The 14,235-nt window shown below is 48.2% G+C and overlaps 1 protein-coding gene across 1 annotated transcript in view; it reads left to right on the top strand.

Annotated features, from left to right (window-relative positions):
• Window positions 1–14,235, top strand: part of SLCO3A1 (solute carrier organic anion transporter family member 3A1) — a 126,315-nt gene that overhangs the window by 87,702 nt on the left and 24,378 nt on the right. Inside the window, exons 3-4 of the mRNA XM_082198468.1 lie at window positions 4,249–4,347; window positions 10,708–10,974. Coding sequence (XP_082054594.1) covers window positions 4,249–4,347; window positions 10,708–10,974 — 366 coding nt within the window. The remainder of the gene's footprint in view (window positions 1–4,248; window positions 4,348–10,707; window positions 10,975–14,235) is intronic.

The raw sequence follows: 14,235 nt of genomic DNA, 5'->3' as shown, positions 1-14,235 counted from the left end.
CACCCATGAATAATGGAAAGCAGGTTTCACCTGGCAAGTGAGATTTTGCAGCAGACGGGAACCGCTTCAGCCAGCCAGGAGGCAGGGGCTGTGTGTACCTTTTTGTATTAGATTTCTCTGTCGGGCTTACTAAAAGCCTCCCGCCCACATGCCTGGAGCGACTCAGACTTGCCTTCAAACAGACTCATGTAGACGTAGGAAAGACTCTCCTCTTGAACCCTGGAGGGCTGCTTCCCAAAGTCAGTGTAGACCACAGAGTCTCAAACTGTGGACCGTGTAGTTTTTCAGAAAGGTTGTGGATCAATCAAGAAAATGTCCCTGCTGCCTTGCACTTGTACATCATGACTCAGAGCTGCCTTCAAAGAACATTGAAATTCTGCCTTATCCCGAATCAGACCACTGGTTCATCCAGAGCAGAATTGCCTACACTGACTGGCAGCAGCTCTCCAGGGTTTCAGAGAGGGACATCTCCCATCCCTAGCTGGGACCTTCTATGTGATAGACAGAATGCTCTGCCACTGAACTGTGGCCCTTCTCCTTGATACAGAAACCTAGGAAGTTGTCTTATAGCAGGTTAGACCACTGGTCCGTCTAGATCAATATTTGTATACACTGACTGGCAGCAGCTTTCCAGGGCTTCAGACAGGGGGTCTCTTCCAGTCCTGCCTTGAGATGCTCGGAATTGAAACCTGGGACCTTCTGCATGCAAAGACTTGCTGGTGCTCTCTTGAGCTGAAATGCAGGGCCAGGTTTGCAGCCCTGCTAATATCTGGCCTGTTAGTTACTGCCTCTCTGTTCTCACTAGAGATTTAAAAGGCCATTGGTTGGCCATGGATCATTAGCTAACTCCCCGTTGCCTCGGCTAAAGGTTTCTTCTTTAGAAATGAATTATGTATCCTGCTGAATTGTCGCTGAGCTTGCATATACGTAAGGGACGCGGGTGGCGCTGTGGGTTAAACCACAGACCCTAGGATTCATCAATCAGAAGGTAGGTGGTTCGAATCCCCACAACAGGGTGAGCTCCCATTTTTTGGTCCCTGCTCCTGCCTACCTAGCAGTTCGAAAGCACGTCAAAGTACAAGTAGATAAATAGGTACCACTCCAGCGGGAAGGTAGATGGCATTTCCTTGTGCTGCTCTGGTTCGCCAGAAGCGGCTTAGTCATGCTGGCCACATGACCCAGAAGCTGTACGCCGGCTCCCTCGGCCAGTGAAGCGAGTTGAGCCCCGCATCCCAGAGTCAGTCACGACTGGACCTAATGGTCCGGGGTCCCTTTACCCTTTCCTCACATATACGTAATCCATTCAAAGCACACAGTTTCCCTGGGAACCGTAGTTTGTTAAGGGTGACAGGAACTGTCACTCTGTGGAAGGGAACTACAGTTCCCATGGTTATTTGTGGGAAGACATGTGCTTTGAATGGATGGCAACCTCAGCAGGAGAGCACACTTTGAAGGCAGAGGGCCCCAGGTCTGATTCCTGGCAACTGTTAAAATGACTTTGGAATGACCCTGGGAGATACGAGGCAATCCAATGGGGTGTGCATGAGATAGAGCTGTAGTGGTCCAAGGTTGCAATGGCTCAAAGACCATTCTCCTCACTCTTTGTGTTGACTGGAGCCAATCAGAGCGAAAGAAGGTGAGTCAGCCATTGAGGATTGGCTGCTAGTCTAACTCTGGAGAAGGTGCTCAGGAAGAACAGTGAGGAGTTGTTGTTCTGTATGCTCCAAAGCTAAGCATTAAACCACTCCTCACTGGAGCACTGCAAATAATTTACCCACACCTGTGCACTGAAAATAGTAGCTCTAGCTGAAAGGCAACACATGGAGATTGGCACTGATCATTGCCATGCACCCGTAATTATTATTAGTGTTTAATTAACAGATTATTATGTGATTTTAGGTGGCTGTATTATCTTAAAGGTGGGCCTGACTTTGAGGGGTGTGGCTGTGACTATCACGAAGGGATCCTGAATTTGCCACTACCCTATTGGTGTGTGTTCACAAATCAGGCAGATTCAAGGTTTGGCTTTCTCAGCAGCCAACATCCCTTCCATTGGCCTGATCGAATAGCACCCTTTTTACGTTCTTAGGGGAGGAGGAAGGCTTGCACTCCACATGCAGAGAACAGGTCTAGGGTGTGACAAAGGAGTGGTGGGCTCAGTGGTGTAGTGTGGGGGGGGTCATGGGGGCAGTTGCCCCAGGCACAAAGTTGTTTGTTGTTGTTGTTTAGTCGTGTCCGACTCTTCGTGACCCCATGGACCAGAGCACGCCAGGCACTCCTATCTTCCACCGCCTCCCGCAGTTTAGTCAAACTCATGCTGGTAGCTTGGAGAACACTGTCCAACCATCTTGTCCTCTGTCGTCCCCTTCTCCTTGTGCCCTCCAATTTTCCCAACATCAGGCTCTTTTCCAGGAAGTCTCAGCTTCAGGATCTGTCCTTCCAGTGAGCACTCAGGGCTGATTTCCTTAAGAATGGATAGGTTTGATCTTCTTGCAGTCCACGGGACTCTCAAGAATCTCCTCCAGCACCATAATTCAAAAGCGTGCAACTGTTGTTAGGGGTGCAAAATTTCAACATTTGGTGCTGCCTCAGAACAGTTGCACGCTTCCGTCGCATTGAAAACAGCTTCTCCATGCGAACCAGGAAGTGACCTCTCCAGGAAACAGAACAACTTTTCTTTTCTTATGTCTGTGGCTGTGGTCTCCTGGGTGACATGGACGCCATTAGGCAGTCAAACGTTCACGTGTGCTCTGTCCATTTTCCTCTCTCCCACCCCATTCCAAGCCGCACATGTAGGCACCTCGGTCAAATATATCCCAGTAATCTCTCCATGGGGGAGACACGCCCCTTTACTATCAGCTGGCCACAGCGGGGAAATGTGGGGCAATCAGGCTTTTGAGATTAACGTGGGCTTTAAAGAGGCAGCCGGTCGTGTTGGCTGGACGAAGGCAATCACATTTTTTCTGAGGTTGAAAAAGCAGTCTGCAAGAGGAACAATCTGCTACGGAGATGCACCCCCCCCCCACAGCTTCTGTTCTGGTTAAACAGGTTTGCATACCCTCCAACATTTCTCCGATGAAAATAGGGACATCCCATTCCATAATGATGATTTTACTATTTATACCCCACACACCTTACTGGGCTGCCCCAGCCACTCTGGGCAGCTTCCAACATATATAAAGACATAATAAAACATTAAACTCTTTGGGGGGGGGCTCAGAGTATTTAACCCGTATCAGAAAACTGTATTTTGTTTAGTTAATATCCTTTCTCTTTTTAAAAAAGAAAAGAAACCCTCTGTCTTCTTTCCATGCTTAGTGCTTTAGCATACAGCATACTCTAGTGGTGAAATCTCAGACTGGAGGAAGCGAGAAAAGAATAAAATGCCCCAGTACTCTCTCAGATGTTTAGACTCATAGAACCGTTGAGTTTAGTCTGGTCACGTACAAACTTTGCTTTTGGTTCAGTTTCTGGAGGGCAATCTTTGCAGTTCTGTTAGCAGACTTTTTGGAAGGGAAAGTGCCTCAAGGCATTTTTTTTTCCAGTAGGAGATCAAAGAGAACCTGTCCGACTTCAGCCAGAATTCGGGGATTTAGTCCCGTTGGTCCCATGCTGTGGATTTATCTTCCAACAGAGGTTCAGCCGGCATCGGTCACGTCCAACGCCATACATTTAAAGCACTTCAACAGACATGGAGGATCCTGGGAACTGTGGTTCGCTAAGGGTGCTGGGAATTGTAGCTCTCTCAGCTCAGCACCCCATAGCAAACTGCAGTTCCCAGGATGATTTGAAAGTGGCCACGACTGTGAAAGTGGCATAAGACTGTTTTGCTTAGTTATTATTATTTTTATTGCAAATAACTGCATCTCATATTTTTCTCCAAGGAGCTTAAGGTGGCATGCATGAGTCTCCACCATTCTCATTAAATCGCAACAACAGCCCTGTGAGGTAGGGCAAGCTGAAAGGCAGTGACTAGTGGAACGGTCTCCCCTACCTAAGAAAACCATCAAGTCAGGAGAAGGCTTCGCATAGAGCTCTTCTCCCATGAGCTGCTAGCTTTCTGTGTGAAGGGAATGCTTTGGTCTGGAGGAAACTTCAATCACCAGAGAACTTTTCTTCCCTCACTGCTCCCCAGCGGCAACTCAGAGTGCTACAACCCATCCACGTATCGAGCACCTCACTGAGGACTAGATCCTTGTTCCAGGACGTGCCTCTCACTGTGTCGTTGTTTTTCTGTGTTCCCTACAGGGATCTTGTTTACAATGCTTGTGTTCGGACCAGCCTGTGGATTTATCTTGGGTTCCTTCTGTACCAAAATCTATGTGGACGCCGTCTTCATCGACACAAGTAAGGAGGCACTTAGTTACAGGTGGTGGGTCTGTGCATGGCAGGGTGGGCAGGGGGACCACTTGCATTTTGGAAGGTGTAGAATGGGAAGAGGCTGGCTTGCATAATTGCAAAAAAAAAAAAAAAAACTGGCAAGCATTTTAGGCACATTGAGCAAGGATTGTAGCTCAGGATGGCTCACAAGTTTCCCATGCAGAAGGTTCAATCCCCAGCAGCTCCAGATGGCACTGGAAATCCTGCCTGAAATCCGGGAGAGCTGCTTCCGGTCAGTGTAGGAAATATTGGGTTGGATGGAGCAACGGTTTGACTCAATATAAGGCACATCTTATGTTGGGGAAAGGCCATTGCTCAGTGGTAGAGTATCTGCTTTGCATGCAGAAGGTCCCAGATTCAACCAGAGGTGGACCTCTGACAGCATCTCCAGGAAGGGCTAGGAGAGAGCCCTGCCTGAAATCCTGGAGAGCCGCTGCCAGTCAATGTAGGCAATAGCAGGTTGGGCAGACAAGGGTTTGACCTGGCATAGGTTAGCTTTTTACCTAAAGCATGTACTCAACCACTGGGCTGTGCTTTCCCCCTGAAAATAACTTAAGACCTCAGTCCCCATTTTTTGGCAGAGGGGGGAAAGTGTTGATTTATTTATTTTATAACAATTTTTATTAATTTTCCAATTATAATCCAATGATAGCCTCATTATAGCAATGCCAGTTTAAAATACAATTACTAATATCAATCATTCAAATACCAAATTATATAATTTAGATAAGGTGCCCCTCCACATGCTAGAATTGATGATTCTGATGATTTTCTTTATTTCTGCATTCCAAAGTCTTACTGACATTCCAGTCATCATAATAATCCCTTATACAACAGCTGCAATATTTATAACTTCTATTCGTGTTGACACGTTAAATAATTTATAAGACTACAAGTGAAGATCTCATACTATATCATTGTTCTTCCTGCGTGTAACATTTATTCTGTCCGTATCGTTTCTTCCCGTCCTTGTAAATTGTTATGTCTATCTTTTGCTGCTATCCGTCATACCTTGAGCAGAGCTGATATCCCAATGTGTTCTAAAAATTTCTCCCTCACTCAGTCACTCAACTTTAACAATAGCTGCAAAACTTGCTGTGTTGATTTAAGCCACAGCATATGAATCTGCGGACGCGGGTGGCGCTTTGGGTTAAACCACAGAGCCTAGGACTTGCCGACTTGCTGCTGACCTTCTGGTCAGCGGTTTGAATCCCTGCGACAGGGTGAGCTCCCGTTGCTCGGTCCCTGCTCCTGCCAACCTAGCAGTTCAAAAGCACGTCAAAGTGCAAGTAGATAAATAGGTACCACTCTGGCAGGAAGGTAAACGGTGTTTCCATGTGCTGCTCTGGTTCGCCAGAAGCAACTTAGTCATGCTGGCCACATGACCCGGAAGGTGTACGCCGGCTCCCTCGGCCAATAAAGCGAGATGAGCACCGCAACCCCAGAGTCAGCCACGACTGGACCTAATGGTCAGGAGTCCCTTTACGTTTACCTTTTATATGAATCTGCACAATAGCATTGGTTCATTCCAGGTCAAGGGAAGTACTGGGCTATTCTCTATTCTGCCTTGGTCAGGCCCCACCTAGAGCCCTGTGTCCAGTTTTGGGTGCCACAGTTTCAGGAGGGTATTGACAAGCTGGAACATGTGCAGAGGAGGGAGTTGGGTATGTTTAACCTGGATAAGAGGAGACTGAGCGAAGATGTGATAGCCATCTTCAACTATCTCAAAGACTGTCACATGAAGGATGGAGCAAGCTTGTTTTCTCCTGCTCTGGACGGAAGGACCCAAACCAATGTATTCAAATGACGAGAAAAGAGATTCATGGAAACAATCAGGGATCACTTTCTGACATTAAGAGCTGTTCCAACAGTGAAACAAAGTCCTGCGAGAAGTTGTGAACTCTCCTTCCTTGGATGGTCACCTGTCATGGATGCTTTAGCTGGGATTCCCACATCTCAAGGGGTTAAACTAGACGTCCCTTGGGGTCCCTTCCAACTCTACAGTTCTATCATTCTTCAGGGTTTCAAGCGGGAGTTTTTCCGAGCCCTACCTGGAGATGTTGAGCATTGACTCTGGGGTCTTCTGCACACCAAGCAGATGCTCTTCCGCTGAGTAACAAGATGCTCTCACATGGGGATAGACCACAACTCCCCTCAGCCAGAATGGCCACTGGTCAAAGATAATACATGATGACAACAAAAACTGGAAGGCACCACATTCGCTACCCTCCCAAACTGGGAGTAAGAGGCTAAGGTGGGCTGTCAAGAATCAGTGGCAAAGGAAGGCTCTCTGGTACCCGGTGTGGGGTGTCAAGGGGCGGGGCAAACTGCCCAGTGGCGCATGCGCAGTGCCGATACAGACGGCGCATGCGCGGCACTGATACCAACGACACATGCTCAGTGCTGATACCAACTGCGCCACTGGAGCGCCCATACGGGCAGCGTTCGAGCGGCGTCCATATGGACAGTGCTCAAGCGGCGCCCATAACGATGGTGCACGCACGCCCACAGCCACCCTACAGTGTGTGTAGCTCTTGGCCGGCTGCCATTTTGTCAAACCCCTCCCTCAGGGTGACACCCAGGGCAGACCGACCCCCCAACCCCCTTCCTACACCCCTGTCAATAGGGGCACAGCCTCACTTCTGGACGAGTCTATTTGTGGCTGCCAGCATTGAGGACTATGTTCTGCCTCCATACCTGGAGGCAATAGCGTTTCTGAATCCCAGTTGGTGGAAACCTCAGGAGGGGCGAGGGCTCCTGTGCTCAGGTCCTGCTTGCAGGTTTTCCTTTGGGGGCATCTGGTTGTCAGGAGTTCAGCCTACACTTGAGTAGGACTCTGGCAGAGACACATGCCCGACTGGCATGTTCTCTCCCTCCTGGTCTTTCGTTCAGGAGCTTCAAAAGCTTTCTTCAGCCTGAACATCACAGCGACCAATGCCAACCGACACCGGCACATTTAGGGATCCACAGAGTTTGCACATCATGTGTGACAGACCTCAGCAACTCAGCATCTTGGCTAATCTACTTTATTTACATATAAACACACACGGAGCACTGCAACATGGCTCCTTCTCTCTCTAGCATCAGACAGCAAGGAGAAAAAGAACAAAGGACAATAGTCCCACTTCATGGAACACAGTAACACAAACATCCTGTCTTTGTCACTTCCCACTCTGTGGAGTCAAAATATACGCCATCATGTGATAGACATAAATCCCATGACTGCAACTCACGGAACAGGAATTCTAACACCGGTTGGCCACTGTGAGAACAGGATGCTGGGTTTAGATGGGCTATACCCTGATCCTGCAGGGCTCTTCCTGTGTTCTCACAGTGCAGTTCTGGGAGGCTTGCCAAAAATAAACAATTTAAAAATATCAGTTGCTTTTGCTGCTTATTCTGGAGCAGCTGATGCGGCTGCAAACAACTTGCAATTTATTTTCTTTTTTAAAGGAGACCCCTGTGGCCAGCAGAGGGAGCTATAAAGTAACTGTTTCTCCATCTCCACCTGGTTTCCTCATCCTTTCATCCTTCCTCGCCTTGCTTTGCTGCCTCATTTTAAATGGCATTTCTGAAGTTTCCATAGATGTCTAGACACACACCAGCTTGCTGTGACCATAATAACCATAAACCCAACCCCTTGTGCCTGGAATTTATTTTCTTTTTTTTAAAAAAACAAACAAACTCCAATGTGATTGCTAATATATTAGCAGTATATATTGCTAATCACGTTAATGGAAGGTGTAGTTAGCACCCCACCACCACTACCATGTGTAAGTTTTCTTACTGGCATAACAGCTGGTGTAGCTCAATGGCTAAGACAAGAGAAAAGGGCCACATTCCTTCTTGGGGAACCATCTGGGGGGGCCACAGGTGGGCTGGGCCAAAGGCAAAAGTGGGAGGAGCAATGAATCAAGGCTACATTCCAGCCACACAAAAGGCAGCGGTTATACACCCTGATGCCCAGAAGCATTGCCGCAATTCACAGACACATTCCAGTTGCATTTCGAATTGCAAGCTCCTTGCAGCAAGGACCTGCCTCCTCGTTTCCCCTCTGATCTTTGTTTTATCTTGCGCCACCAAGGCACTCGGCACTTTGCCAGCAGGGAAGCCCTCCGCTCAAGTCATTCTTTCCTCCTGGAGTAGGAGAATTAGAATACTGGCCTACTATGCAAGGTCCTTGTAAAGATTGTGGCATGTGCAACATAGACTCCAGGGTGCTACTCAGATGTGGCCATAGCATTTCTGTCCTCGAGTTGTGGTGTACAATTCTAGGCGCCTAGAAACATAGGAAGGTGACTTCTCTTGGTTTATCTAGCTCAGTACTGTCTGCACTGCTTGGCAGTGGCTCTCCAGATTTTCAGACCCAGAGTCTTTTTCAGCCCCACCTGGAGATGCTGAGGATTGAACTGTCAGGAGTTCAGTGTACACACGAGTAGGACCCTGGTAGAGACACATGGCTGACTGGCATGTTCCCTCCTTCCTGGTCGATCGCTCAGGAGCTTCAAAAGCTTTCTTCTGCCCAAACATCACAGCGACCGATGCCAACCGACACCAGCACACTTAGGGATCTGCAGAGTTTGCGCATCATGCGTAACAGACCTCAGCAACTCAGCATTTTGGCTAATCTACTTTATTTACATATAAACACACACGGAGCACTGCAATATGGTTCCTCCTCTCTCTAGCATCAGACAGCAAAGAGAAAAAAGAACAAAGGACAATAGTCCCACTTCACGGAACACAGTAACGCAAACATCCTGTCTCCATCACTTCCCACTCTGTGGAGTCAAAATATACGCCATCATGTGGTAGACATAAATCCCATGACTGCAATCATGGAGCAGGAATTTGAATGTGAACTTGGGGCCTTCTGCATGCAAAACATGTGAGCTGTGGCATTTCCCTCAAATGCCATAATAAGATACCAGTCCTCAGGGCTCTGAAGAATCATAGAATCAGGGAATTGTAGAGCTGGAAAGAACCCTGAGGATCATCTAGTCCAACCCCCTGCAGTGCAGGAATATGCAGCTGTTCCTTACAAGGATCGAACCTACAACCTTGGCATTTTCAGTACCTTGCTCCAACCAGCTGAGCTATTGGAAGAAAAACTGATTAAAACAGAGGTGTAGGAAGCTGCCTTATACCTAGTCAGACCATTGGTTCATTAGCTCACTGTTTCCCAAACGTGGGTCTCCCATCATCCCTGACCACTGGTCTTGCTAGCTACGGATAATGGGAGTTGTAGTCCAAAACAGCTGGAGACCCAATATTGCTCAATATTGTCTATAGAGACTGGCAGTGTCTGTCCTGGGCTTCAGACAGGGAATATTCCAAACGCTACCTATAGAATTATAGAACTGTAGAGTTGGAAGGGACCCCAAGGGTCATCTAGTCCAACCCCCTGAAATGCAGGAATCTCATTTTTTAAAAATAAATATTTTATTGGTTTTTACAAAAAAAATATCAAAATAATAAAGAGGAAAAAACTTTTACCATATTCATATTTAAGACCCTCTGAATCTCACGTCTTCCCCCTCCCCTGCATGGGTCCTTAAATAATTTTTCTAAAACTACGATCTCCACAGTTTTCTAAATTATCCATATTTATTGTTTCTTTACAAGTCATTTTTTAATAATATAAATTTTATTAGTATTTTCCACACAACAACAGCAACACGAAAAATATCGAAAAATAACAATACACAAAACACAAAAACCAACATTCAAAAAACAAAAACATCCATATCTTACAAGTTAATAATATAAACACTAAAAAGAAAAGGAAACATTGACTTCAACCAATCCCACAAGTCATTTTTAAAGTCCAGCTAATGTTTTTATTTGTTTACAATGGTCGCCAAAGTTCCCCCATTCTTTTTTAAAGTCACTATCTCCTTGATTCCTGAGTCTCCCAGTCACTTTTGCCATTTCCACATAGTCCAGCAGTATGGCTTGCCTTCTTCCTTGGTTGGAACTGTTGGTTCTTTCCATCTTTGGGCTAGTAGCATCCTTGCAGCTGTTGTCTCATACATAAACAGTCTTTTCTGGTCTTTTGGGTGCAGGAATCTCAGTTAAAGCATCCATGCCACGTGGCCACCTGCAGATGCCAAAGACTTAGCTTGAGGCCTTCTGCATGCAGAGCAGGTGTTTTTTCCAGGGAGCTTGGGCTGGTGCTCCATGAATGGTGGCTGAGGTTTGGGGTAGCCCCAGGTGCCCTTGTGTGGGGTAGACCACCCCCATGACATACCCCTTCAGTCCCTGGTGGGGTTTCCTTCTTATCTCCCGTCATGATCCTCAACAGCCTTGTCTTTCTGTCCTTTGCAGGTAAGCTGGACATCACCCCCGATGACCCCAGGTGGATTGGCGCATGGTGGGCGGGCTTCTTGCTCTGCGGTGCCTTACTTTTCTTCTCGTCTCTCCCGATGTTTGGATTCCCACAGTCCCTGACCCGCCGGCCAGAGCTCTTGGCAGAGGTCGAGCAGGCCATGCTGCCAGACAGGGACTACGAGAGGCCAAAGCCCAGCAACGGGGTCCTCCCGCGAAACACCTTGGAAGCCCCAGATGACGTCTCCTGCTTCCAGCAACTGAGAGGTGACACTATCCCTTTGTAGCTCGCCTGGCATCTGCGGGAGGCGACAGGTCAATGACTGGTTAGATCAGAAGTGGGGGATCCTGAGGGCTGTGTTCCTTCATGGGGAACCTTCCAGGGGCCGCATGGCCATGGTGCGTGGGGCCAGAGGCCAGTGGGTGGAGCCATTAATGCAGATTTTACATTTAAGCAGTAGGCTAGTTTCTGCAAGCCCTTCTCTGACATCTCTATCCAGAAAAGCAAGGGCAGGATCGAGAGGTCAGGAGGGCTGTGTTTGGCCCCCAGGCTGGTGGTTCCCCACTCCTGAATTTGAGCCACTGCCTCTTGTGGGAGTGAGTTCCATAGTTTAACAATGTGCTGCGTGAAGTCCTTCGTTGCGTCTTTCTTGAATCAGTGGGCAAACACTGAGCATTTTGGCTGCTGAATCTCCCTTCCAGATCTTCCCCTGCACTAGGGACGTGGGTGGCACTGTGGACTAAACCACTAAGCCTCTTGGGCTTGCCGATCAGAAGGTCGGCGGTTCAAATCCCTGTGACGGAATGAGCTCCCGTTGCTCTGTCCCAGATCCTGCCAACCTAGCAGTTTGAAATCACACCAGTGCAAGTAGAAAAATAGGTACCGCTGTGGCGGGAAGGTAAACGGCGTTTCTGTGCGCTCTGGTTTCCGTCATGGTGTCCCGTTGCTCCAGAAGCGGTTTAGTCATGCTGGCCACATGAGCCGGAAAGCTGTCTGTGGACAAATGCCTGAAAAGCGAGATGAGTGCTACACCCCATAGTTGCCTTTGACTGGACTTAAGCATCCAGGGGTCCTTTATCTTTCTCACCTTGCTGCACTAGAGGGCAGGAGACTAGCTCAAAAGGAAGAGACACAAAGCAGGCTGCCTGTCAGATGCACACGCAAGACAGACACGTAAAGAAGCACTTTTTTCACACAGCATGTAGTTAAAACTATGGCACTCCCACAGGAGGCAGTGATGGACACCAACTAGGATGGCCTTCAAAGAGGGTTGGACAAATTCATGGAGGAGAAGGCTGTGTTCAACCTCCACTGTTGGAGACAGCCGTGCTTCTGAATACCAGTAGGGAGACTTGCTGATGCCCTCAGGTCCTACTTGGGGGCTTCCTAGAGGCATCCCTGAGAACAGGATGCTGGAATAGATGGACTCCTGATGTGATGCAGCAGCCAAGCTCTCAGCTCTACCCAGTTACCACCCCTCAATATCTGCCACCTGAGCCACCTGTCTTACTCTGCTTCATGGTAGAGCCGGCCATGACTGCAGATTTAAGTGGACTATTGTGTGGTACAGCAGGGCTTTTTTAAAAAATGGAGCTCAGCTAACCCCTGCTCAGATTGAAAACTGAGATTCCCTAGAGGAACACAGACTTCCTTTTGCCCTGCTATTTCTAGGCACAAGTCCACACTTAAAAAGTCCATGCCCATCTGTTGTCGTTGTTTTTGTCCTGTCACTTTCCGTGGGAAATTCACTGCCAAATTGGAGCAAATGGCAATCCACTGAAAATCCATTTGCTGCAATTCAGTGGTAGGACGTGGGTTTCCTTGGGGAAAGTGCTGTGACAAAAAAAAAAGGTCTGTGAGCTTGCAGTCATTAGGAGCTTTGCTGGAAGAGAAAGTGAGCTGAAGAACCATAAAGAAATATCAGGAATGCATATCAAAGCAGTGTGAGGTTTGAGGCCAGCTCAAAGCATGAGGGGGTTCTAGGAGACTCCCGTCCTCTGCTGGTGGGCCCTGCTGGGGAACTAGAGATGAGCAGTCACTGTAACATCTGCACCCTGAGCAGCCCTGGGGGCCAAGCCTGCCCCCCAGGATAATTCCCAGCAATGCTCTGATATAGTGTTGCTTGGGATGCGGATGGCGCTGTGGTCTGAACCACTGAGCCTCTTGGGCTTGCCGATCGGAAGGTCAGCAGTTCAAATCCCCATGACGGGGTGAGCTCCTGTTGCTCTGTCCCAGCTCCTAGCTGTCCAACCAACCTAGCAGTTTGAAAACACTCCAGTGCAAGTAGATAAATAGGTACAACTGTGGGGGGAAGGTAAACAACATTTCCGTGCACTCTGGATTCCGTCATGGTGTCCCGTTGTGCCAGAAGCAGTTTAGTCATGCTGGCCACACGACCCGGAAAGCTGTCTGTGGACAAATGCCAGCTCCCTCGGCCTAAAAGCGAGATGAGCGCCACAACCCCATAGTCGCTTTTGACTGGACCTAACCATCCAGAGTCTGTCAAGACTGGCCCGTTCGGGCAGGGGTACCTTTACCTTTAACCATCCAGGGGTCTTTTACCTTAACCTTTACCTTTTTGCCATGTTAATTCCCAGCAATTCCCTGATATAGTGTTGCTTGGAGTGTTGTCAGGGCCCTGAATGACAGAGCCAGGCCGGGGGGGGGAGACATTTTGGGGGAGGGGATGGCATTAATTTTGGGCCCTATTGATGCCTGGGGGTCCCAGCACATGCCCACTGTTACTAGGTGCCAGCATTGGCCCTGCTGAGTCTAATGAGAGGGGTGGAGGGGAACAGTCAGCTTTGAGCTTCCAAGCAGTGAGGTTAGTGTAAAATCTGTGATGGGGCAAAAAAAGATTCCTTTGAAGCACAGATGCAGATGGAGAAATCAAAGGAAGCGGCTGCTCCTTGATGTTGGGCTTATCTTGATGACAGAACAGCCAGTGTCTTCCAGCCCGCCGCACCCCCCCCCCACAAAAAAAATTGGTTGGCTAGAACTAGACAAGCAAAAGCCCCCTGGTGATGTCTTGCTGGGCTGCACCATTTCTGACTACAGGGAGGATCAAATATCTGAATGTTTCTCTGCATTAAAACCTAGTGTCTATACATCCTAAACCAGTGTGGTATGGGGCAGGTGAGTCTAAAAACCTTCCTTGCCAAGGGGCTGTTTTGCCCATAGTCACGTCTTGCCACCAGTTCTTGCTCCTGCATTATAAAACTTTGAGAATCTAAAGGAAGAGATGGCAGTCAACCCAGGAGGATATGACAATTGTTTTTCAGACCCAAGAAACAGAAAGCAGAGTGAGAGAGGATGGGATTTGCACAACGCAGACAGGCCCTGCTGAGGCTTCAGCTGCACTTCAGAGAGATAATTTTTCAAACGTCCTGATTTTTCACATGTAGGACTCGCAGAGGAGTTAGCTGCCAGGTATCAAGGCAAGGCGAGGTTCTTCGCAGAACCTCAGCGCACTCCATCTTGCTCAAACGGGGTTATCTCTGGAATAATTAAAATACTCACCCAAGCAG

This window comes from Podarcis vaucheri (genome assembly GCF_965113315.1).
Source record: "Podarcis vaucheri genome assembly, chromosome: 14".
In the NCBI taxonomy this organism is placed as follows: domain Eukaryota; kingdom Metazoa; phylum Chordata; class Lepidosauria; order Squamata; family Lacertidae; genus Podarcis; species Podarcis vaucheri.
The sequence above is the reverse complement of the archived record's forward strand: the minus strand, read 5'-3'. Positions and strand labels throughout refer to the sequence as shown.